A 26,272-nucleotide genomic window follows, 5' to 3' on the forward strand; every position below is an offset into this window, starting at 1 on the left:
AGGGAAGTAAAGGAACACTCTTGTTGTCCAGAGCCAGATCCGTTGTTAAAAGTTCATGCCATCGTTTTGACATTTAGCGTCGGACTTGCTCTTTGTAAATCCCTCTTCACTTTACTAGTGCTGGTCTCAGAGCTCAAACTGTTTCAAAACCATAACATTTCTTAGTGAGTGATTGATCTGTATTATGTGTCCAGCCATCAGGGAGATCTTGGGATGTTGCTTGTATAAACTGTAATCCAATCTGATGCTGTGCATTTAGTTACAGTCTTTCATAGACCTATTGGTGATACTCTATCCTCCAGGATTTGGGAATAGGGCTTATCTGATACCTTCAGGGGAAAAAAAATCCATTCATTTTTCTCTCTTCCCCACTTAAATAACTCAGCACATCTGGTAACACTGTAGGATCATTGTCCTTCCAGTTCCTCTGCAGCTCATATTGCTACAATATTTCTTAAGTATTTGGTTACCTAAAGGGCAATGTGATTTGAAAAAAAAAAGACTTTGTATAGGCCTTACAAATTAACCCATCTGCAGAGCTAGAAAAAATATGCCTTTAATCAGAAAAATATCCATATCAGCAGCCTTGTGTGTGTTATGCAGTATGAATGTACATATAAATTTGGTGATAAATGCTCGTGTGTTAAAATTTTAAAGCAAGTCTTTCTATAAATTAATGTAGTTTGCCTCTAAAAAAATGTTTATTAAATCCAAGGCACCTGAGATTGAAGTATCTTGTTGTTTGGATCTGTATCCTTTGGCTTAATAATGTCTTCAATTACAAGAATGATAAAAGCTGAAACAGAATCCTTTAATTCAATCAAAACCGACCTAAATTTTAGGAAGCAAAGACTGGGAATCTGATACAGGACTGCATAATATAGGAAGCTAAATATACAAGATATTAAGACTTCGCAATAAGTGGATGGGATTGCCTTAAGGAATTATTGCTTGAAATGGCTGTGTCGAACATTGTAATAAATACCACTGTTTTATCCTCTTGAATTAAGATGGCTTATGCAAACAACTCCAAATTGTACAGTAGTTCCAAAGAGACCATCATTTACTCTCTTTTACATTCTGGAACAAGTGCAAAGCTTTTGATTTTGCTTGATTTTCTTTTTTAATAGCCTGAGACTTGAAAACAATACAGGTTTGATGAACACGATTTTAATACTGCAATTCTGTAAAAATTTTCAGTGTTTATGGTACATTTGACCCAGAGGCCCTAAATCAAATATATCCATGGTGCATTTTTTGTATAACAGAATGAACACATTTGAAAGGTTAACCATTCTTTTGCTTTTGCTTTTCTTTCTGTATTAAGTACGAAAGTTAGCATTGTAATGGCTCCCAGAAAGGGGATATTGAAAAAGTGTCCACTTGACAGAAATAAACATACAGAAAATAAATTGAATTAAGATTTCATTAGTTATCTGAAATTTAAGTTTATGTTTTAAATGGCTATTACTGGATTTTCATATGTATTAGTTAAATGCTATACATACAAGATTTTTTTTTTTTGCTTGAATTATGACTGAAAAAAATTGGATCACAGCTCTGATAACCAGGTGGGCAATGCTATCTGCCAGGATCTTTGCACATAACCCTGTTTTTTCCATCAAGCACAAGTACTGCCTTGCTACTAAAGCCCTCTGAGGCATTCTGAGGTAAAAATAGGGATAAACTTTTTAAATTGTTTGTTTTAATTTTTTTGTTTGTTTGTTTTAATTTTTGTTCTTGTTTTTTAGGTTGTGGAACTTCTAGCAAGTGCCCTTATGGACTTGGTACAAGGAGTATACCATGAAAATTCTACTTCAGCAAAGGTAAGGATTTGGTAGTCATTTTAAAATGTTAGGTTAAAAACCCTCATGGCAAAACTAGAATTGACGAGCAAAAATGTCATTCTTGTTTTGTGTTTAAATTGTACATGACATTTTTTTTAGATTAGTGTTTTGGCTACAAATTCATGGCCATATGCTTAGTACATAGCAGATTTAGCCAAGTAAAACAACCTCTTATCCTCTGGCTGGATTCACAGTCTATTCAGTCTGCAGCAGCCCAGTAGACACCAGGATGCTGCTGGCTGGCAGGTAGCACTGTCACGAAGCAGGCAGGCTGGAGGAACAGCTCAGGCTGAGGTGGCTGGGCCCAGCCTTTCCCCAGAGGAAGGGGCCTTCAAATGTCCCAGAAGAGTGGCCGTGATCCCAAGAAGATGAATGTTGGGGACGTGAGGGAGGAATGTCTTCTTGTATCCAAGAGTCAGAATTTACTGCATTATTAAATTCTCTACGATAAGAAGTAGGATGGTTGCACAGTTGGATTATTTTGATTAATTTTATGGATCTAGAATTAAGGTTTTTTGACTCATTTAGCAGGACATCTCAAGAAGGGTTAGATTTCGTTTCCTTAAAATGCAGTTATTTCATTTCAGTAGGATCTTGAATGTGAAGTAATTGCTTCATTGACCACCACCATCATTTAACATGGTATATACTATTATAAGGGATTCCTATCTCAGTGTTTCATTATCCTAACTTCTTTAGCTTCTGTATTAGCAAGATTTCACTCACTGCAAATTTAAAAAAATATGCATGTATGCCCATCTTAAGATTTTTGACATTTCCATTTGAAAAAAGAAAGACAAATTTTACTGGAAGTGAAACATAGGGCATGAGCAACTTAGATAAGAAATTTATAATTTAAAAGTATACCCCAGGGACTCTGGATAGTTCAGAGAGTAGTTAGTGAAATATGAAGAATTGTACCTTGGACATCTGCTAACATTTGATTCAACCACAGTTCCCGGTAGGCATATCTAACTTCATCTAAGCAGCATAGTGATATGTGGGGACCCAGCAGAATATTTGACCACAGTGGACCCCCTTTGCTGTGTTTTTTTCAAAAACATACCATAGTTCACTACCATGGCTGAGGGTTAATAGCAGATTGTAAAATGGAGGATGCTGGTCTAGTTCCACTCATAGAAACTCATCTAGTATATAGTATGATAAAGATAATGATAGCTAAGCAAATAACACTGTGGTAGGTAATTGACCCTTGTTTCTTCGCTTAATCTTCACAGAAATCCTGCTAGCAGATACTATTGCTGTCGCCATTTTACATATGTGAAAACTGAGGTTTAGAAAAGATTAAGTAATTTGCCCATGGGCACACAACCTGTTAGTTGAAATTTGAACTCCAGAGCTCAGGCTCTTAACCTCTCATTTGCTGCCTCTATACTTGCATGAAACCTGATTTGCTAGCATCCCTCTGCCTGAGATCCCACCATGTATGATGATTACAGCGACCTCTTCTGGCAGTTGAGGCATTGTTTTCCCCTCCGGGATATTTCCAAGGTGTTCATCGTAGTTCCAGATCAGGTATTAATATTATACAGTTAAATATCTGTTAATTTTTAAGTGAAAGTGTTATTATTGGTTTTAAGGTTCTTGATTTATCCACTCTTACTGATTGTCTGCTATAATTAGCCCAGTTCATTAATAATTTTGTAAACATTTTTTAAGTGCTTTCTATATGTCAGGCAGACCTCATAGCAACAACAATAATAAATGCTTAGTTAGCACTTTAAGTTTGCTTATACTTTCTTTCTACACAATCACCTGCGAAAAGGGTGACATGTGTTGGTATACCCATTTTATAGAGGAAAAGCCTGCAATTCAGCTGAACAAATGGCAGGAAAGCATAGTGTCTGGAAATTATTAATGCACGTTTGACATTGACATGATCTGAACACAGGTTTTTTGACTCCAAGACCAATATAATGTGTCTTCCTGGGAAAGAGAAAAGAGGAAGTAGCCGTCTTTGAAGGACTGTTGATCATAAATGAACTGCCACTTAGCAAGCACTGATTGCTGACTTTGATTAGCTAATAAGTTTACTCAAAAGCAAAGCTTTGTTCATCTGCCCTCTTTCCCGACCACCCTAAACACAGTCCTTTAAAGCACTCAAGACCTTTTTTAAGCAGTTATATTTCTAAATATAACCAAACCATTTAAAGAGCCGTGTTTTTTTTTTTTTTTTTTAATAAAGGAAGCCAAAATGCATAGTTGAAGTGAAGCAGTGGGAGTGCTTCTTGATGCCTCCATTTGCGCCCCAGGTCCAATTTAGGTTAACCACATTTCCCTTCCTAACCAGAGAAATTCTGGCTTTTTTTTTTCCCCTGTGAATGTGCTTCCCATTGGAATGGCTGTTCAGAATTTGGTTGTTCTAACTCGGCCCAGGAATCACTTCAGAGGCAGAGAGAGCACTGCCCCACATGGAGTGCCTTCAAGGTTTTTATGTCCTAGCATGATTAGGAAGCAGCCACAAGTGGAGGTCATGTGGGAAGTGAGTTGCACAACCTCCGTAGCCTTGGGCCAATTCAGTACACAAAAGAATTGCTTTGTGATTTAAAATAAGCTGCAAACCATTTCATCTCTCTAGGGATAAAAGGATACAATAGCGGTCTGTTTTCTATATGGCTGCTTAATGCAATGATGGAGAATCTGGGTAGCTTTCTGTGGAGTAATGTCTATGTGACTAGGATAGACGCATTAAAGCAAATGGAGGGAAATTGGAACTGAATTCGCTCAGAATCATCTTGTCCAGAAGAATTTTGTAGATAATTACCTAATCCTAGTTGCACATCCTTCTAGTTGTTGTATGTGGGACGCCGCCTCAGCATGGCCGGACAAGCAATGCGTCAGTGCACGCCCGGGATCCGAACCTAGGCCGCCAGTGGCAGAGTGCATGTGCTTGGCCACTAAACTGTGGGGCCAGCCCCAGATTCAATATTCTTAAAGATGTCAATTCTCCCAAAATTAACTCACAGATGCAATACCTTTCTCATCAAAAGCCCGATAAAGTCTTTCAAGCAACTTCAAAAGTTGTTTTTCAAATTTAAATATAAAATTAAAAGGCCTAAAATAACCAAAAAAAAAAAAATTGAAGAATAAGATGAGAGCTTACCTTACCAAATATCAGTATTTGTTACAAGGCTATAGTTATTAGGACACTGCAGTATTTACAGTGATTAAAAAAGAAAAAGACTCGTGGATGAGGGCAGAATGTTCAGAAACACACCTCTTCATATTTAGACTCCATAATGGCAAGAAAAATGAGTGGAAAAAAGATGGACCGTGATCACGGTGCTGGACAAGTGGTTATTCATGTGGGGAAAATTAAATTACATTCCTAATTCGTACCGTCACCAAATAGAAATTAAAGATGGTTAGAGACCTGAATGTAAGAAATAAGTTTTTTACAAGTTTAAAAGAAAATATAGAGGACGAAGTCAAGATGGCGGTGTGGGCAGACTCTGAACTCACGTCCTCCCGTGGACACAGCCAATTTACAACTACTTGTGGAAAAATTACCCCTGAGACAGAACTGAAGACTGGATGAGAGGAACTCCTGCAACAGAGCACAATCCTAATTGAGGTGGAAGAGGCAGAGACTCCCTTCTGGAGAGGAAAAACGCCGCCTTCACAAGCCACCAGCTTCGCGGCCGCCCGGGAGCGGCCCACAGGTACGCAGCCTCCCTGGAGGAGTGGGGCCCTGAGCCGGGGAGCACCCTCGCTGTGGGCATTTTGTGGACCCAGCACAATTGAGACGAGTGGCATAATATCTGACTTTGCCTACTACTAAAACATTGTGGAGTACCCCCAGATAAGCTGGTTCACAAAGAAATTAAAACTGGCTCTTAAAGGGCCCACGCGCAAACTCACCCATTTCAGAAAGCAACCTAAAATCACCAGAAAGAAAGGTGCACGGTGCTTTGGTGAAAAGAGACTCACCTGATAGGCCCTGAGTGCATCTCGGTGAGAGGTGGGACCTCTCCAGGGACTGGGACATTGGCGGAGGCCATTGTCGTGGCCTGGTTCTCCCTGAGGCCGGCTAGCCCACAGTCTGCCCCACCCACTAGAGTATGGATTTAATCCAGCTCAGCCAGGGCAGGCAGCCCACCCTAGAGACTGGCCCCACCCAACAACAAGCCTTCAGGCAACTTGTGGGCCTGCATAGATTGGTGACTGGATTCCCTGCAGCCTGGCAACTGAGCCGACTTCAGTGGGGCAGGGCGTGCACAAGGAGCGGGTGGATAGTATGGGGCGGTGGTGGAGTGTGTGGGGCTCCCACTGTGGAGAGACTGGGTCTGCTTCGGGAGGTCGGGGTGCCCACACAGGGCGGGACTGTGTTGACTGTGTGTGGACCTGTGGGCAGCAGGGCTTGTCAGCTGCAGAAGACTTGTGCTTCTCAAAGACCCACATAGGGGGTTTGCCCCACCTTCCAAAGCCTGAAACTATTGGGTGCTCCCGTGCTTGAGGTCAGCCCCACACAGCTGCAATCCTCAGAGAGCTGATAAGAGACCTAAAGGCTGGAGGCTTATGGCAATTCTAAGCCCCTGAGCCTAACAACCTGCCATACTGGGGGCCTACTCACTTAAAAGAAATACTGCAACACAAATGTGGTATTAGAAGTTGCAGCCATCGGTGCTGGGGCTCCCCACACCTGATAAAGAGACTGAAGGGCCCACAACAACTACAAGCAGCTGAGCATTACAACAGCTGGCCAGGGGCATAGCTTATCCCCCCTGGGCACCAACAGGGAGAGCAAACCGGCCACAACAGAAGGACACACGTAGCCCACATAGGGGTCACCCCTGGAACGTTGAGAACTGAGGGAAGCACACTGCAGGCCTCCTAAGCCATCACTTACATAAGGTCACCTATCCAAGAGCAGGAGACGTAGCTGACCTACCTAATACATAGACAGAAGCACAGGGAAAGAGGCAAAATGAGGAGGCAAAGGAATACATTCCAAGTAAGGGAACAGGACAAAAGCCCTGGAAGGAACTAAGTGAAACAGAAATGAGCAACCTACCCAACAGAGAGTTCAAACAAAGAGTGTTAAGGATGCTCACTGATCTGGGGAGAAGAATAGATGAACTCAGTGAGAATGTCAACAAAGAAATGGAAGATATAAAAAAGAACCAATCAGAAATGAAGAATACAATACTGGAAATGAAAAATTCACTAGAGGGACTCAAAAGCAGAGTAGAGGATACAGAAGAACGGATCTGCGAGCTGGACGAAAGACTAGAGGAAATTACCCAAGCTGAACAGGTAAAAGAGAAAAGAATTAAAAAGAGTGAGGACAGTCTAAGGGACCTCTGGGACAACATCAAGCGCACTAACATCTGTGTTATAGGTGTCCCGGAAGGAGAAGAGCGAGACAAAGGGGCAGAGAATCTATTTCAAGAAATAATAGATGAAAACTTCCCTAACCTAAGGAAGGAAACAGACATCCAGGTACAGGAAGCACAGAGAGCCCCAAACAAGATAAACCCAAAGAGGCCCACACCAAGACACATCATAATCAAAATGTCCAGAATTAAAGATAAAGAGAGAATCCTAAAAGCCGCAAGAGAAAGTCAAGTTACATACAAAGGAAACCCCATAAGGCTATCAGCTGACTTCTCAGCAGAAACCTTACAGGCTAGAAGAGAGTGGCACGATATATTTAAAGTGCTAAAAGGAAAAAACTTACAGCCAAGAATACTCTACCCAGCAAGGTTATCATTCAAAATGGAAGGAGAGATCAAAAATTTCCCAGATAAGCAAAAATTAAAGGAGTTTGTCACCAAGAAACCAGTGCTACAAGAAATGTTAAAAGGACTGATTTAAGGGGAAAAGAGAAGACCACAAATAGGAAAACTTATCTATTTCCATGATAAGAGGGTAATGGATACAAATGCACAAAAAAGAGGTTAAATATGATATCAAAAACATAAAAAGAGGGAGGAGGGGAGTTAAAGAGTAGAGCTTTCAGACAGAGGTCAAACTAAAGAGACCATCAATTCTGTATAGAAGAAGAAAGGAACAGAGAAGGACTACTAAAACACTGAGGGAAAAAAAAAGTTAAAAAATGGCAGTAAGTACATACTTATCAATAACTACTTTAAACGTCAGTGGACTAAATGCTCCAATTAAAAGGCATAGGGTGGCTGATTGGATAAAAAAACAAGACCCATATATATGCTGCGTACAGGAGACACACTTCAGACCTAAAGACACTCACAAACTGAAAGTGAAGGGATGGAAAAAGATAGTCCACGCAAATGGCAATGAAAAGAAAGCTGGGATAGCAGTACTCATATCAGACAAAATAGACTTTAAAACAAAAACTATAAAAAGAGACAAAGAAGGGCATTACATAATGATCAAGGGAACAATCCAACAAGAGGGTATAACACTTGTAAATATCTACGCACCCAATGTAGATGCACCTAAATATATAAAGCAATTATTAACAGACATAAAAAGAGAAATAGACAGTAACACAATAATAGTAGGGGACTTTAACACTCCACTTACAGCAACGGATAGATCATCCAAACAGAAGATCAATAAGGAAACATTTGCCTTAAATGACACACGAGAACAGATGGACCTGGTAGATATATAGAGAGAATTCCATCCAAAAACCGAAGAATACACGTTCTTTTCAAATGCACATGGAACATTCTCCAGGATTGATCACGTATTAGGCCACAAAACAAGTCTCCATAGGGGCCGGCCCGGTGGCGCAAGAGGTTAAGTGTGTTCGGCTCCGCTGTGGCGGGACGGAGTTCACCGGTTCGGATCCCAGGCGCACACCGATGCACTGCTTGGCAAGCCATGCTGTGGCGGTGTCCCATATAAAGTGGAGGAAGATGGGCACGGATGTTAGACCAGGGCCAGTCTTCCTCATAAAAAAAAAAAAAAAGTCTCCATAAATTTAAGAAGATTGAAATACCAAGCATCTTTTCTGACCACAACGGTATGAAACTAGAAATCAACTATAGGAAGAAAATCAGAAAAGCCACAAATACGTGGAGATTAAACAAAATGCTACTGAACAACGACTGGGTCAACGAAGAAATCAAAGAAATCAAAAACTACCTGGAGACAAATGAAAATGAAAATATGACATGCCAGAATTTATGGGATACAGCAAAAGCGGTTCTAAGAGGGAAGTTTATAGCAATACAGGCCTATCTCAATATACAAGAAAAATCTCAAATAAACAATCTAACAGTGCACCTAAGGGAACTGGAAAAAGAACAACAAACAAAGCCCAAAATCAGTAGAAGAAGGGGAATAATAAAAATCAGAGCAGAAATAAATGAAATAGAGACCAAAAAAACAATAGAAAAAATTAATAAAACCAAGAGCTGGGTCTTTGAAAAGATCAACAAAATTGACAAACCTTTAGCTAGACTCACCAAGAAAAAAAGAGAGAAGGCACAAATAAGTAAAATCAGAAATGAAAGAGGAGAAATTACAACAGACACCTCAGAAATACGAAAGATTATAAGAGAATACTATGAAAAGCTATATGCCAACCAATTCGACAATCTGGAAGAAATGGATAAATTCTTAGAATCATACAACCTTCCAAAACTGGATCAAGAAGAAATAGAGAATTTGAATAGACCAATCACCAGTAAGGAGAATCGAAACAGTAATCAAAAACCTCCCCAAAAATAAAAGTCCAGGACCAGATGGCTTCCCTGGTGAATTCTACCAAACATTCAAAGAAGACTTAATACCTAGCCTTCTCAAACTCTTCCAAAAAATTGAGGAGGGGGGGAAGCTCCCTAACTCATTCTACGAAGCCGACATTCCCCTGATACCAAAACCAGACAAGCACAACACAAAAAAAGAAAATTACAGGCCAATATCACTGATGAACATCGATGCAAAAATCCTCAACAAAATGCTAGCAAATTGCATACAACAATACGTTAAAAAGATTATACACCATGATCAAGTGGGATTTATTCCAGGTACGCAGGGATGGTTCAACATTCGCAAATCAATCAACATAATACACCACATTAATAAAATGAAGAATAAAAATCACATGATTATCTCAATAGATGCAGAGAAAGCATTTGACAAGATACAGCATCCATTTATGATAAAAACTCTGAATAAAATGGGGATAGAAGGAAAGTACCTCAACGTAATAAAGGCCGTATATGAGAAACCCACAGCTAATATCCTCAATGGTGAAAAACTGAAACCTCTCCCTCTAAGAACAGGAACCAGACAAGGATGCCCACTGTCACCACTCCTATTTAACATAGTACTGGAAGTCCTAGCCGGAGCAATCAGGCAAGAGAAAGAAATAAAAGGGATCCAAATTGGAAAGGAAGAAGTGAAATTGTCACTATTTGCAGATGACATGATCTTACATATAGAAAACCCTAAAGAATCCACGAGAAAACTTTTAGAAGTAATAAACGAATATGGTAAAGTTGCAGGATACAAAATCAACATACAAAAATCAGTTGCATTTCTATACACTAACAACAAAGTAGCAGAAAGAGAAATTAAGAATACCATCCCATTTACAATTGCAACAAAAAGAATAAAATACCTAGGAATAAACCTAACCAAAGAGGTGAAAGAGCTGTACACGGAAAACTATGAAACATTTCTGAAAGAAATTGAAGAAGACACAAAGAAATGGAAAGGTATTCCGTGCTCTTGGATTGGAAGAATTAACATAGTTAAGATGTCCATACTTCCTAAAGCCATCTATAGATTCAATGCAATCCCTCTCAAAGTTCCAACAACATTTTTCACAGAAATAGAACAAAGAATCCTAAAATTTATTTGAAACAACAAAAGACCCCAAATAGCTAAAGGAATCCTGAGAAAAAAGAACAAAGCTGGAGGTATCACACTCCCTGATTTCAAAATATACTACAAAGCTATAGTAACCAAAACAGCATGGTACTGGCACAAAAACAGACACACAGATCAATGGAATAGAATCGAAAGCCCAGAAATAAACCCACACATCTATGGACAGCTAATCTTTGACAAAGGAGCCAAGAACATACAATGGAGAAAAGAAAGTCTCTTCAACAAATGGTGTTGGGAAAACTGGATAGCCACATGCAAAAAAATGAAAGTAGACCCTTACCTTACACCATACACAAATATTAACTCCAAATGGATTAAAGATTTGAATGTAAGACCTGAAACTATGAAACTTCTAGAAGAAAACATAGGCAGTACGCTCTTCAACATCGGTCTTAGCAACATATTTTCAAGCACCATGTCTGACCGGGCAAGAGAAACAATAGAAAAAATAAACAAATGGGACAACATCAAACTAAAAGGCTTCTGCACAGCAAAGCAAACCATCAACAAAACGAAAAGACAGCCTACCAATTGAGAGAAGATATTTGCAAACCATACATCTGATAAGGGCTTAATCTCCAAAATATATAAAGAACTCATGCATCTCAACAACAAAAAAAACTACCAACCCAATTAAAAAATGGGCAAAAAACCTGAACAGACATTTCTCCAAAGAAGATAAACAGATGGCCAACAGACACATGAAAAGATGTTCAAAATCATTAACTATCAGGGAAATGCAAATCAAAACTACAATGAGATATCACCTCACGCCCGTCAGAATGACTATAATTAACAAGACAGGAAACAACATATGCTGGAGAGGATGTGGAGAGAAGGGAACTCTCATACACTGCTGGTGGGAGTGCAAACTGGTGCAGCCACTATGGAAAACAGTATGGAGATTCCTCAAAAAATCAAGGATAGAACTACCATATGATCCAGCTATTCCACTGCTGGGTATTTATCCAAAGAACTTGAAAACACCAATGCATAAAGATACACGCACCCCTGTGTTCATTGCAGCGTTATTCACAATAGCCAAGACTTGGAAGCAACCTAAATGCCCATCAAGGGACGAATGGATAAAGAAGATGTGGTATATATACACAATGGAATACTACTCAGCCATAAGAAACAATGAAATCCAGCCATTTGTGACAACATGGATGGACACTGAGGGTATTATGCAAAGTGAAATAAGTCAGAGGGAGAAGGTCAAATATCGTATGATTTCCTTCATTAAGTAGTAGATAATAACAACAATAAACAAACACATAGAGACAGAGATTGGATTGGTGGTTACCAGAGGGGAAGGGGGGAGGGAGGAGAGCGAAAGGGATAATTCAGCACATGTGTGTGGTGATGGGTTGTAATTAGTATTTGGGTGGTGAACATGATGTAATCTATGCAGAAATAGAAGTATAATGATGTCCACCTGAAATTTATACAATGTTATAAACCAATGTTACTGCAATAAACAAAAATAAAAAAATAATAAAAGAAAATATAGAATATTTTTATGTCCATAGGATGGAGAAGTTTCCTTAATGAGACATAAAAAGCACAGACCATAAAGGAAAATACTAATTTATTTGCCAAAGTGATAAAAAAAAATCTGCACACCAGAGAAACCATAAGGAAGACAGGTTTTATGCTCAGGCCTGAGGCCACTGCAGCCCACGGTAATGTGGCTTTCTCCCGCTACCTCAAAGACAGTGTCAGGAAGTCCACGTGCAGCACGCTGTTGGCAGGACCTGCCTCAGAACAGCACCCAGCAGGTGAGGCTGCCCTGGGAATACATGGCAGGGAGTAGACAGCAGAGCAGCCTGCTCTCAGGAGCTCTCCTGTGGGGGGATCAACTCCTCTCTGTGTGAAAATGCAGCTGTGTGGTTCAACTCCCCAAAGGGTTACTCTGGGAGGTACAGAACAGTTAAGTTTATCACTCGGGGGTAGGAAATGCCTTGTATGTCAAATCTTCTTATCCATGCCAACGTTCATCTTTACCTCTTATTGACCCAAGGGATAATTGTTATCCACCTTCCTACCCCACAGCATTATTTATTGTAACCTAAGGCTTAGGCTATTTATTTGGAATCAGAAATATCACCAAACTAGTTGATCATGCAGGCACAAGTCAGGTGTGAAACTTCCTAGCTTCGAGTGTGGAACAAAACTTAGGCTTAATAAACTTGTGTGAAATCTAAAAAAAAAAAAAATTACCTAATCCTCCTTAAAACTATGAAGATTTATGTGACTTATGTTAGTAATACTTAGCAGATTGTAGGTAAATTGTGATCATGTAAACATTTAAAGTAATTCAGGAAACTAATCTTTTGTTCTATCCATTGAAAAATAACATTTTTATTTTTGTATTTGCTGGTTTGTGAACCATTTGTTCCTTATAATAAAAATTAGTCATTGTGCTTTCTTTTGTGTTTATAATATCTCCCCTCCCTCCACCTGTTTTTTTGTTAGCTAATTGAAGAAAGAAGCATATTAAATAGAAAAATTGCATTTTAAATGGTCGTATGCCATTCTGAGTTCCCCAGTCAAGCTCTGCCTTATGCATTGTACTCATGTTACTCAATGTATGCACTAAATATTTTACATTTTAGCAAAATTGGTTTTGAATCCACAGACCTTTATATCTAAAATATTTTTAACATAATTATTATTATAACTGGCTTTCTAATTAGAAAAGTAAATACATATTCATTAAATAAAAATTGAAAGCATAGAAAAAGGTCAAGAGGAAAATAAAAATTATATAAACCGTCCCCCAGAAATGAATCATGATTACAATTTTGTGTATTTATTTCTAGATTTCATTCTGTATTTCTCCCATTTTTGAGTTATTGTTGTATATATAATTTTTTGTGCTGATTCACTCCCCAGGATAATTATTTTTGTTATTGAGTCTTCAAAAATATAATTTGAATGTCCATTTAATATTTCTTCATACTACTGTACAATAATTTACTGAACCATTCCATAATTTTTGGGCACTTACTTGGTTTTCTTTCTTTTTTGCTAATTTAAACAATATTGTGATGAACGTCTTAGTGTATATAATTTTGCTCTATTTCATACTATTTGCTAAAAAAAAAAATCTGCAAGTGAGATTCTTGAATCAAAAATTAAGAGTATTTTCAATATATTCCTATGTAGAAAAGCATTATTATTCTTAGAAGAGCCCGCTTGTGAGGTTGGTCCTTGGCTGGTATCTGGGAATTTGGATTTTAGGAGTGTTTCCACCATTCTCTAACTGATGAGGACAGCTCACTGTACCTAAACTGTTTCTGCAAGTGGTGTGGTTTATTCTGAACACCTGGTTTCCTCTGGGAGTCTGGAATTTTGGTACGTGCTAGGCAGAGGGTACCTGTATGACCAACCCCAACAAAAACCCAGAGCAATGAATCTCCAATGAATTTCCCTAGTAGACAACATTTCACATGTGTTATCACATGTGTTAATTCACATTTGTAATTCTTGGAGAAATTAAGCTCATCCTGTGTGACTCCACTGGTAGAGGACTCTTGGAAGCTTGCATCTGGTTTCCTCCAGATGTCATGGAGGAAAGAAGGAGAGGACTCTTGGGGAGCATGCGCCTTTATCCCTTGGCTGGTTTTGCTTTGTATCCTCTTGCTGTAGTGAATCATAGTTGTGAGTTTGACTATATTCGACTATAGGCTGAGTCCTGTAAGTCCTCCTAACAAATCATCAAACCTAGGGATAGTCTTGGGGACCCCAACACACTCTTCTTCTGATTCTTTATTTTTTTGTTTGTTAGTTTGGTTTTTTTTCAGGAGGATTGGCCCTGAGCTAACATCTGTTGCCAATCTTCCTCTCTTTTTTTTTCTCCCCAAAACCCCAGTACATAGTTGTATATCCTAGTTGTAGGTCCTTCTAGTTCCTCTATGTGGGACGCCGCCTCAGCATGGCTTGATGAGCAGTGAGTAGGTCTGTGCCCAGGACCCGAACCAGTGAACCCCAGGCCGCCAAAGCAGAATGCACCAACTTAACTGCTACAGTACCAGGCCGGCCCCTCTGATTCTTTATTGTTTATTTCCCACCCACTTCTGTTCCCTCCTTAGGAATCTAATCAAAGCCCTTTGCCAGGGAAGTGTCTTCAACTCATGTTGGTGTTGAGATGGGGAGCAGCACACCTCTTCCCTATTTTCAGAGATTCTGCTCACGTTGGTGTGGCCGCAGTCTCAGGAAAATGCAACGGTTTTTAAAGAGAATCCAGGGGCCGGCCACATGGCTTAGCAGTTAAGTGCTCGTGGTCCGCTACTGGCGGCCCGGGTTCAGATCCTGGGCACGCACCGACGCACTGCTTGTCGGGCCATGCTGAGGCGGCGTCCCACGTACAGCAACTAGAAGGATGTGCAACTATGACATACAGCTATATACTGGGGCTTTGGGGAGAAAAAGGGAAAAAAAAAAAAAGGAAGAGGATTGGCAATAGATGTTAGCTCAGGGCGGGTCTTCCTCTGCAAAAAGAGGAAGATTGGCATGGATGTTAGCTCAGGGCTGATCTTCCTCACAAAAGAAAAATTTTTAAAAATAAATAAATAAAGAGAATCCAGCTCTCTTGGAAAAGAACTGGTTTTAACAGAGTCACTGAAATTGTAAAGATCCATTCTATTTTTTTCCAAGCACAAACTATACTTTCATTAGATTATTCTCTTATGAGGAATATCATTAGGTTTTTGTGGGACAAGATAACTTCTGTCCATTTATTTGTTTTATCTTTTTGCTTATCTTCCTTTGGCTGTCAGGCAGCTTTCAAGTAAAATATAAAAATAAGATAATTCAGTCCACTAGGAAGTTGTGGATTATCTCCTACCTGCAAAGCCCTATGCCACGATCTAAAATATACTAAAAAGATGAGCAAGATGAGTTTTGCCCATTGAGAAACATAATAGAAGGGAAATGTAAACAAAAAGTCACATCTGGTTGGGAAAATCAGAAAAGACATTAAGGAGAATGTGATATTTAAGTGGACATTCAAGGATGGGAAGGATATCTGTTGACAGGGAAGGATATCTATTGATGGAGAAGGATGACATTCTAGGCAGAGGAAACAGCATGATCAAAAGTAAGGAAGCATATTTAAGATCATGGCTTCCTCCATGTGAGAATAAAGGAATAGTAAGAAGACTAGAAAAGTAGATTTTGTCACATGTGTGAAGACTTGTAATGCCAGAATGTAGAGCTAATACCATATTTAGTAACTGAGATAAGAGAGGGATTGAAGCTTTTTAAACAAAGGAATTATATAATCAGATTAGCCTTTGGGAAAGTTAATTCAGCAGTGGTTTACAGGAGATTGGAGGGAAATGAGCACAGTTGGGTAGCCAAAATAATACTGAAGGCCAGAGGTGCTCTTCTCCCACTTCCACATGGTTGGCTCCTTGATATTCATATCTCTACATCAATATCACCTTCTCAGAGAGACCACCCCCCACCCCAATCTGAAGTAGCCACACTACTTAATTCTCTTTATCTTAATCACAGTTGTCACCATCTGATGTTTTTCTTATTATTTATTTCCAGTCTCCTCTTATAAGAATATAAACTCTGTGGGAGGAGGGATTTTTTTTTAACCATTATATTCCCAAACCAGAACAGTATGTGCCAAGCACATTAGTAGTAGTCCAAAAATATTTGTTAAAATTAATGATATAGAAAGGCCTAGAATGCTTGGAGTGGAGGATCTTTCTCATTTTTTTGGACAGCCTTATTGATGTGCAGTCAACTGCAAATATTTAAATTGCACAATCTGTTATGTTTTGATATATGTGTGGACCAATGAAACTGTCATCACAATCAAGATAGTAAACATATCCGTCACTCCCAAAGAGCAGGCTTGCTTACTGCTTACTGCAAAAGCAGTAGATTCCTCAAACTCAGTGTTCTTTAGCTCTAACACAAATCCAGTGAAGGCATAGCATCTGTCTGAGTGTTTCCCCTGCAGTACTTGAGGCCAAGGGTAACCAACACAAATATGCAGATACACCTGCTTCTTGCTGTCCATGAATAATAAAGTCCTTTGTCTCTGACCCAGGAGTCTTTTGACTTCTGTTAGCATCCACAGAACAGTAACCAGCTAACTCATTAGTTTGTATGTATGGTAAAATCAAATCTCTGACCCAATAACTAGACCTCCAGTACAATGTTGAAATGATGAGAATGGACATCCTTGCCTTGCTCCTGATGCTAGGAAGAAAACATTCAATATGTCACTGGTAAGTGTGCTGTTAACTATAGGTTTTTGTTTTTGTTTTGTTGAGGCTCTTGATTAGTGAAGAAGTTCCCTTATATTCCTAATTTCCTGAGAGTTTTTATCAGGAATTAATATTGGATTTTGACAGTTTTTTTCTGCAGCTATTGAGGTGATCATATGTATATATTTTAGCTTTTTTTAGTTTTTTTCTCCTTTAGGTTCTTCTTTTCCAGTCTGTTAATATGGTGAATTAATTGATTTTCAAATGTTAAATGAGCCTTGCGTTCCTGGAATAAACCTCACTTGATCATGATGCATATATCAGCTCCTTTTTATATATTGTTGGATTTGATGTGCTAAAAATTTTGTTAATGTTTGCATCTATATTCATGAGAGATATTGGTCTGTTGTTTTCGAATCCTTGTAACATCTTTGTCTAGTGTGAGTATCAAGATAATGCTGGCCTCAAAACGAATTGGGAAGTATTTCCTCCTTTTTGATTTTTTAAAAGAGTTTGTGTAGAATTAGTACTATTTCTTCCTTAAACATTTGATAGAATTTACTAGTGAAGCCATCTGGACCTTTCTTTGTAGGAAAGGGTTTTTTTTGGTTTGTTTGTTTGTTTTTCTGCAAATCCAGTTGCTTTAAAAACTGTTGGGCTGGGCCGGTGCCATGGCTTAGCGGTTAAGTGCGTGCGCTCTGCTGCTGGCGGCCCGGGTTCAGATCCTGGGCGCGCACCGACACACCGCTTCTCCGGCCATGCTGAGGCCGTGTCCCACATACAGCAACTAGAAGGATGTGCAACTATGACATACAACTATCTACTGGAGATTTGGGGGAAAAAAAAAGGAAGAGGATTGGCAATAGCTGTTAGCTCAGAGCCGGTCTTCCTCAGCAAAAAGAGGAGGATTAGCATGGATGTTAGCTCAGGGCTGATCTTCCTCAAAAAAAAAACAAAAAAACTGTTGGGCTATTTAAGTTATGTATTTGTTCTTGAGTGAACTTTGGTAGTTTATGTCCTGCAAAGAAACTGTTTATTTCATCTAAGTTGTCAAATTATTGACACGAAGTGCTTCATAATATTCCCGTATTATCCTTTTAATATCTGTAGGATTTATAGTGATGTCACTTCTCTCATTTCTGATATTAGTAATTTGTGTCTTCTCTCTTTTCTTCCTAAAGGCTTAACAATATTATTGATTTCAAAGGACCGGCTTTTGGTTTCATTGACTTTCTCTTTTTTTCTCCTTTCTGTTACATTGATTTTCACTCTGAGTTTTATTATCCCTTTTATTCTGATTGCTTTGGTTTTATTTCCTCTTCTTTTTTTTAGTTTTTTAAGATGAAATAATTTATTTGATCCCTGTTTTCTTTTCTAATATGGCATTTAGTGCAATGAATTTCACTCTAAGTGCTACTTTAGCAGCATCCCCAAAATTTCCATTGTTGCTTTTTCAGTTTCATTCAGTTCAAACTACTTACTAATTTCTCTTTTGATTTTTTTCCTTTGACTTATGAATTATTTAAAAGTTTACTTTCCAAGTATTTGGAGATTTTCCAGATGTCTTTCTCTTATTGGTTTAGAATACCATTGTACTTAGAGAACATATTTTATATGGTTTGAATTATTTTAAATTTACTGAGAGTTGTTTTATGGCATAGATCTGATCTATTCTGGTAAATGTTTCATGTTCACTTAAAAAGAATATGTGTTCTGCTACTGTTTATGCAGTATTCTATAAATATCAATTAAGTCAATTTGGTTGATAATATCATTAAGTTCTTCTATATCTGTAATTATTTTCATTCTACCTGTTCTATCAATTACTGAGAGAAGGGTGTTCAAGTTTCTGACTATCATTGTGGATTTCACTATTTCTCCCTGCAGTTCTATCAGTTTTTCCTTCATGTATTTCAAAGCTCTGCTTCAGGCACATTATCCTTTAGGATCATTATGTTATATTTAGGATCATTATGTTTTCTTGATGATTCATCTCTTTATCATTAACTGACCTTTTTTATCTCTGGCAATATTCTTTATGTTTTTTTCTCTGATATCTACTTTATCTGATATTAATATAACCACTCCAGCTTTCTTTTGATTAAAATTATGATGGTATATATTTTTTTCATCCTTTTACTTTTTTATAAAGTGGGCTTCTTGTGTGCAGCATTTATATGCAGGATCTTGCTCTTTTATCCAGTCTGACAATCTCTACCTTTTACTTGTGTGTTTAGATCATTTACATTTAGTGTGTTTATTAAACATGGTTGAGTTTACCATCTTGTTATCTGTTTTTCATTTGTCCCATTTGTTCTTTCTTCCCTTTTCTTCTTTTTCTGTCTTCTCTTATGTTATTGTTCATGATGCCTTTTTTACTTATTAGCTACAACTTTTTGATGCATTTTTTAGTGGTTGCTGTAGAGTTTATAATATATACAGGCAAACCTCGTTTTATTGTGCTTCGCTTTATTGCACATCACAGAAACTGTGTTTTTTACAAGAACCTCCACCAGCAAAAAGATTACAGCTTACTGAAGGCTTAGATGATGGTTAGCATTTTTTAGCAATAAGGTATTTTTTAATTAAGGTATGTACATTGTCTTTTTAGACATAATGCAATTGCACACTTACTTAGACTACAGAATAGTGTAAATGTAACTTTTATATGCACTAGGAAAGCAAAAAATTCATGTGACTTGTATTATCATGATATTTGCTTTATTGCCGTGGTCTGGAACCAAACCTGCAATATCTCCGAGGTATGCCTATATCTTTAACTTACTACAATCTACCTTCGAGTAATAGTATACCTTTACTTATAGCGTAAGAACTTTACAAAATTATATTTCTGTTTCTTCCCTCTCAGGTTTTGTGTTATCATTGTCATACATTTTATTCCATATATATTGTAAATCCCACAGTAATTGTTATTATTTTTGCTTTAAACGTTCAGTTTTATTTTAAAGGGATTTAAAATTTTTAAAGTCTTTTACCCACATAGTTACTGTCTTCAGTGCTTTGCACTTCTTTTTGTTGATGCAAATTTCCATGTACTATTATTTTCTTCTTCCTGAAAGATTTCTTTTAACCTTGCTTGGAGTGCCGGTCTGCTGGTGATTAATTCTTCAGCTTTGTGTGTCTGAAAAAGTCTTTATTTCAGCCTTTTTTTTGAAAGATCTGTTCACTGGATATAGAATTAAAAATTTTTTTTTCTATCAGTGTTTTAAAGATGTTGCTTCATTGTCTTCTCACATTATTTCCAACGAGAAAGCTGCTGTCATCTTTATCTTGGTCTCTCTGTACATAATGTGTCTGAATTTCTCTGGCTGTTTTCGTGATTTTCTTTTTACCACTGGTTTTGAGCAGTTGGATTGTGGTATGCCTTGGTGTAGTTTTTGCATATTTCTTGTGCTTGGGGCTCATTGAGCTTTTTGGATCTGTGAGTTTATTGATTTTATCAAATTTGGAAAAATTTTGGTCATTATTTATTCCAATATTCTTTCTTTCTTCCTCTTTCTGCTTTCACAGGAACTCCAATTATATGTATAATAGGCTGCTTGAAGTTACCACAGAGCCCACTGATAGTGTTATTCATTTGGTTTTTTTCCCCAGTATTTTCTCTTTGCATTTCATTTTGGATAATTTCTGTTGATGTGCATTCAGGTTCACCAATTTATGTTTTCCATGTTTCTACTTAACATGCTCCGTGTTTCTTCTAGCTCCTAGACCATATGGAATACAGTTATGAAAACTGTTTTAATGTCCCTGTCTACTCATTCTATCATCTGTGTCATTTCTGAGTTGATTCTAATTGATTTTTCTCCTCATTATGCATTGTATTTTCCTGCTTTTTTTGCATGCTTGTTTGTTTTTGATTGGATGCCAGAACGGTGAATTTTATTTTGTTGGTGCTAGGTATTTTTTTGTGTCTCTATAAATGTTCTTAAGCTTTCTTCTGGAATGCAGTTAAGCTACTGGAGGCAGTTTGATCCTTTCAGGTCTTACTTTTGAGCACTGTTAGGCAGGACCAGAGTAGCATTTAGTCTAGGGCTAATTTTCCCCACTGCTAAGGCAAAACCCTCCTGAGTACTCTACTCATACCCTATGAATTATGAGTTTTTCCACTCTGACTGGTGGGAACAGGAACTATTCCCAACCATGTGTGAGCTCTAGGGATTGCTCCCTCTATATTTTCTGAATGATTCTTTCCCCAGACTTCGATAATTTCTTTGCACCTATGCATTGGTAATAGTCAGCTGAAGACTTCAGGGAAACCCTCTGTACACCTCCAGAGCTTTCTGTACAGCCCTCTTATCCTGAGTACTCTGCCCTGTGAACTCTAGTCCATAGCTCTAACCCCTGTGGCTTCTCTAGCCACTCAGGTCCATCTCCTCAACTCAAGGAGACTGTAAGGCTCTACTGCAGCCTGGCATTTTCTCCAGACAATAAACTGGAACAATTATAAGACTCATTTATTTCCCATCTCTCAGTGATCACTGTCTTTTGTTGCTTGATTTCAAATGTCTTAAAAGCTCTTGTTTCATATATTTTGTCCAGTATTTTAGTTGTTTTAGGTGGAGAGTTAATCCAATCCTGTTGCTTCATCTTGCTAGAAGTGCCAGTCCTCATGATTTTATTTTTTGATTTGTGTTGGAATGACTTTTTAAAAAATAACAAATGTAAAACTTTTACCCTATAAATTTTATGGTGCTTTGTGTTACTGGTACCCTAAGTATTTATTTTAGTGTGTCTATTGGGTACTTTAGCCATGAGAATAAGAAATCAAAAATGCCTCCAGTGTCTTGCACTGGTTGACCAGAAAAAAATGATGATAGAGTTGGCATAAAAGAGGGTTGGTTATAGAGTGGATGAGATTAGTTGATGTCAGTTTAATGTTGAGGTTCTGGCAGACTCTCCAGATGAAAGAGTCAAGAGCTCCAGAGAGGTAATGTGGCAATTCCTTTTTGTAGACTTATAGGTAAATGAATTTTGGTGGACAAAGAAACAAAAAATTTAGGAAAATAAAAATAAAATGAAGAATATGAAAAGGAAGTTGAAATGGTTATCAGTACTACCAGAATGTGCTGTAGGTGGACTTTGAATTTGACACTGATTCTTCCCAACTGAGAGTGAAAGAGAAATATGTTGTGTTCTGAATTTTTCATTATTTGATGATTAATGCTACAGATAATTTTGGTATAAAAATTTTTTCCTAAAATTAAACAAATAGAGATATATGTGATGGGCCCTTATGTAAAGGATATTAATGAATATAGTGACTAGTTCCTTCAACATAAAATTGCAAACAGCCAACTCTGCCAGCATCTACTTAGAAATCAGAGGATATACAGTAATTCATATCTCAGTGAAGATATTTCTTTTGATGGAAAGCTGAAAGAGTGTGATTCTTCTCTTGGTACTTTAGCATAGCAAAGAGATTGAATTTGGGAAATCTAGATAAAGGTTTCTCATTGGATTCTGGTTAAATTGTTTGTTATAATGAATCCTACATTAGCCATAGAGCTATATTAGGCAGTTTTGATAAAGTGCTTATTAGTAAACCAGTATTGAATTGCTGCTATATGGACAATAGTACACTGAGTGCTACTGGAGCGTTCAAAACAAAGCCACAACAAAAAACACAGCCCTGCCCTCAAGGATGTGATGATACGTATAGTTCAGAGGAAAAACATGCCCATGAAATCACTGGAAAGCAATTTATCCATTAGACCGCATGTAATATATGTGGTACAGGCTAAATGTGTTGGAGAAAGTGCAGCCTAAAGAGTTAACAGTATTTCAGGGGAAGCTTCTTAGAGGAGGTAATTTTCTTTTAAGTTAACTCTTAGAAGGTATAGTAGAAATGAATTAGGAGAAGTTGTTGAGGTTTTTTGGGATCAGGAAATTGGCTTTGAGCATTGGCTGGGAAGTCGGATTTATTTCTTCATTCATTTAACATATCTTTTGAGCATCTGCTTTATGGCAGACACTAGCGATACAAGTGCTCAGCGAACAAGACATCTTTGTCCTCCTGGAGCTTATGTCTTAGTGGAGAGGCCAATTAATCACATAAATGAATGAACAAGAGAAATCCTGATAGGGATACTGTACAGCAAAGAATTGAATAGAGAGAAGTGATAGTGAAGGATTGAGGGAGTTACTTTAGATTGGATGTTCATGGAAGTCCTCTCTGAGAAAATAACTTTTAAGGTGAGATCTGAATGACAGACAGCAGCTAGCTGTGTGAAAAAACAGAGGGAAAAGCATTCTAGGAAGAGGAAGCAACTCAGGCAAAGGCCAGAGAGAGGAACCAGCTTAATATATCCGAGGAATAGAAAGAAGGCCTACCCAGCTAAAACATGGTGGATGAATAGAAGAGTAGTTGGAGGTAAGTTCAGAGAGGCAGATAGTATTATGAAAAGATATGTGATGCAAACATGAAGGTACTTTGGACACAGCTTCAACTAAAACTAAGGAAAGAAACTTGTAACTTTGTTCTAGAGTTACCTAGTTATAACTCTAGGCCTGATCATTCAGCAAATGTTACTGAGTGCCTCTTGTATGCTAGCAGCTGTTCTAGACAAATCAGGTACATGTACATTGAGAGCTGAGATGGAGACAAAGTTGTAGTCAGAGCTGGAGCAAAGGGGCCTTGCTAGGGAAGGGTAATAATTTAAAAAGGGATCAATGGATCAGTGGTTAAAAAGGGATCAATGGATCAGTGGGTAGATCTTGAGCATTTGTATGGGGGAGTTTGGATTTAAAATAGTAAGCAGGAAGAAAGTACCATAAGATCTTATACAATAAGGTCTTTGATAGATTATTGTAGAAGCTGTGCATAGGATAAATTGGAAGCCAGAGAAATTGGAAGCAGAGAGACCAGCTGGAAGAGTGTTGAAATTACACATGTGTGAAGCAAGAAACAAGGCTGTTGGCAGTGGAAACAAGCATAGGGCAAGGACCCAGGAGTTCAGCAGGTATCCTATCTCTCAACTTATTAAGTGATTTGCAATTTATATCTCCTGTTTGATTACCCTCTTACTGTGTATTATGTGGAATTGAGTCAATGTTCACCATCTTTTAACCTGTTCTTTACAAATCACAGTCTTTTATTTTGGTGCTAAGTATCCTCTAAATAGCATTTTCCCATAAAATTTATTGCATTGCACAAAAAACATGTTTTAAAAGGTAGTAGACAGTAGGGTATTTGTATAGGTTCGTTTCAGTCTCTTTGCAGAATATAGCATTTCTTGTCTTTCTTGAGAGGCCCCAAGCTAGAATTACCCAGCAGAGCCATTCCTGACCCATGGAAATTGTGAGATATAATAAATGTTTATCATTGTTTTAAGCCACTAAGTTTGGGGTAATTTATTATACAGCATTAGATAACTAATATGCACATCTATGTCCTTTGCCATGTAACTGTGATGCCCTTCCACTAGGGACAGGGTTACTTACATGCTCTTTAACTCTGGGCTCAGCCATTTGATTTGCTTTGGCCAATAGGAGGCTCTCTTGGGCCTCTGCCGTTACCATGAGAAAAACGTGCCCTGGCTAGACTGTTGGTCCATTCGCCACTAGAGCAGAGCCTCTCTAGCCAACCCTGAGGCATGCAGTGAAAAGCAGAGCCACCAGTCTAGATGAGCTGAATCCCAGTTGATCCATAGACACATGAGTGATAATAAATGATTACTGTTAAAGCCACTGAGTTTGGTGGTATTTTTAGCAATAGTGAACTGGAGTCAGAGAATCTGTGGGACCTGGAGGACTAGACCAAGCCTGTCATTAGGATTCTGATTTGAGGAGTTGTCTGGAGGCTTCTAGCCTGAGGGCCAAAGCGCAGCCTTCCAGGGCTAGGAACCAGCAAGTAACTGGAATACCAACTCTCCCCAGGCTGGAGAGAGCAGGGGTTTGTTACTTGGATTTTCAGGAAAGCCATGTCAAGACTGTTCATGAAGCACCTACAGTGGTTTTTTGTGTACTAATTTTTTATACACAAAAAGTTTTTTTACTTTCTTAAAGTTTTTATAGTTTATTAATCTTCTTATGAAAAATCTGCACAATCACTGCAGATAAAGTCATTGCAGAATCTACTCCTTGCTTTTGCCAGCACCGACTTTCTTCAATCTGTGCTTGTGCTCTTGAGGTCTTTTTCTTTTCACACAGGCCACATCTTGCAAGTCTGTGTTTGGGTTCATGAATCATAAATCATGCCAAAGCCAGTTGTCTTACTACCACCAAAATGGGTTTTGAATCTAAATACAAAGTTGACATCCAGTGTGGTTTTGTACATTTTAGCGAGTTTTCCCCAAATTTCTGTCTTAGGTACTGTTGCCTTCCTGGGATAAAGGACATCAATGACCATTTATTTCCACTAAAGTAGTTGGTTGGTCATGAACTTTACCATGTTGTTCATGATGGCAGTCAATCCTCAGGCAACCAGAGAGGACTGCAGTGTTTTATATGGAGACATTATTGTGCAGTGTGCAAACAGAAGCACAGAATAATGATGGAAAATCCAGGGCTTTGCAGACTGTTTTCCTAAAAATGAATGAAGTGACCGGGGGGGTTGACTAGAGAGAGGAAATCAGTGAGTTTGAGTTCAAAGAAGCTAATTAACCTTAGCAAAGTGGAAGGGAGTTCACATTGAAAGTTTTCTTTTGTAGATTTGAAATAGGAAAACTTCATTTTCCTTTCTTTGAAGTAAAAAATATCCCAAGTATATATACATGTAAAAACTATCTTAAAAAGAAAACACATAGTTTAAGAGGTTTAAAAGTGAAACAGTGAGTGCAGGATAAAAGCATTTAGGTACTCGGGGTGTATTTCATTGGTACATTTACTTATAACCTCTCCCTCACATTGTACCCAAGGCATGTATTAATGAGCTAATAAAACATGCCATGTCATGTTTTATTGTTTGCTGGGCATCTGTTCAAGCTTATATCACTCACATATCCAAGACCTTGAAAATGCTTGTGGTGGTGATAATAAATACCTATAATTTTACTAACATCCTTTTTTCGTAAAGTAGACATAGTCTTAAATCATTCATTGCAAATAAAAATGTTGAATTTATTCAGATTTACAGGCTGTTGGGTATGGTTTAAAATGTTTTTTTATTATGAAATGTATCAAGCATACAAAATAATATATATGACAGATATATATATGGTTTAAAGAATAGTAATAAAATAAAACACCTTGGTGCCCACCACCACATTTAAGAAATAGTACTGTATGTATTTTTTAATCCACAAAATGTTTTTATTTAAAGGAAAAAGCAGCAAATTTATTGTGAAGTAAACATGTTAGAAATCAAATATAGGAGTATAAGTT

General features: G+C 37.9%; 1 protein-coding gene across 2 annotated transcripts in view; it reads left to right on the forward strand.

Annotated features, from left to right (window-relative positions):
• The window catches only part of PDSS2 (decaprenyl diphosphate synthase subunit 2), a 288,128-nt gene that overhangs the window by 188,998 nt on the left and 72,858 nt on the right, over positions 1-26,272 (forward strand). For both annotated transcript variants that reach the window (XM_058566522.1, XM_058566523.1), the window contains exon 4: positions 1,752-1,826. In XM_058566522.1, coding sequence (XP_058422505.1) covers positions 1,752-1,826 — 75 coding nt within the window. The remainder of the gene's footprint in view (positions 1-1,751; positions 1,827-26,272) is intronic.

The sequence above is a fragment of the Diceros bicornis genome, chromosome 23 (genome assembly GCF_020826845.1).
Source record: "Diceros bicornis minor isolate mBicDic1 chromosome 23, mDicBic1.mat.cur, whole genome shotgun sequence".
Lineage (NCBI taxonomy): Eukaryota > Metazoa > Chordata > Mammalia > Perissodactyla > Rhinocerotidae > Diceros > Diceros bicornis.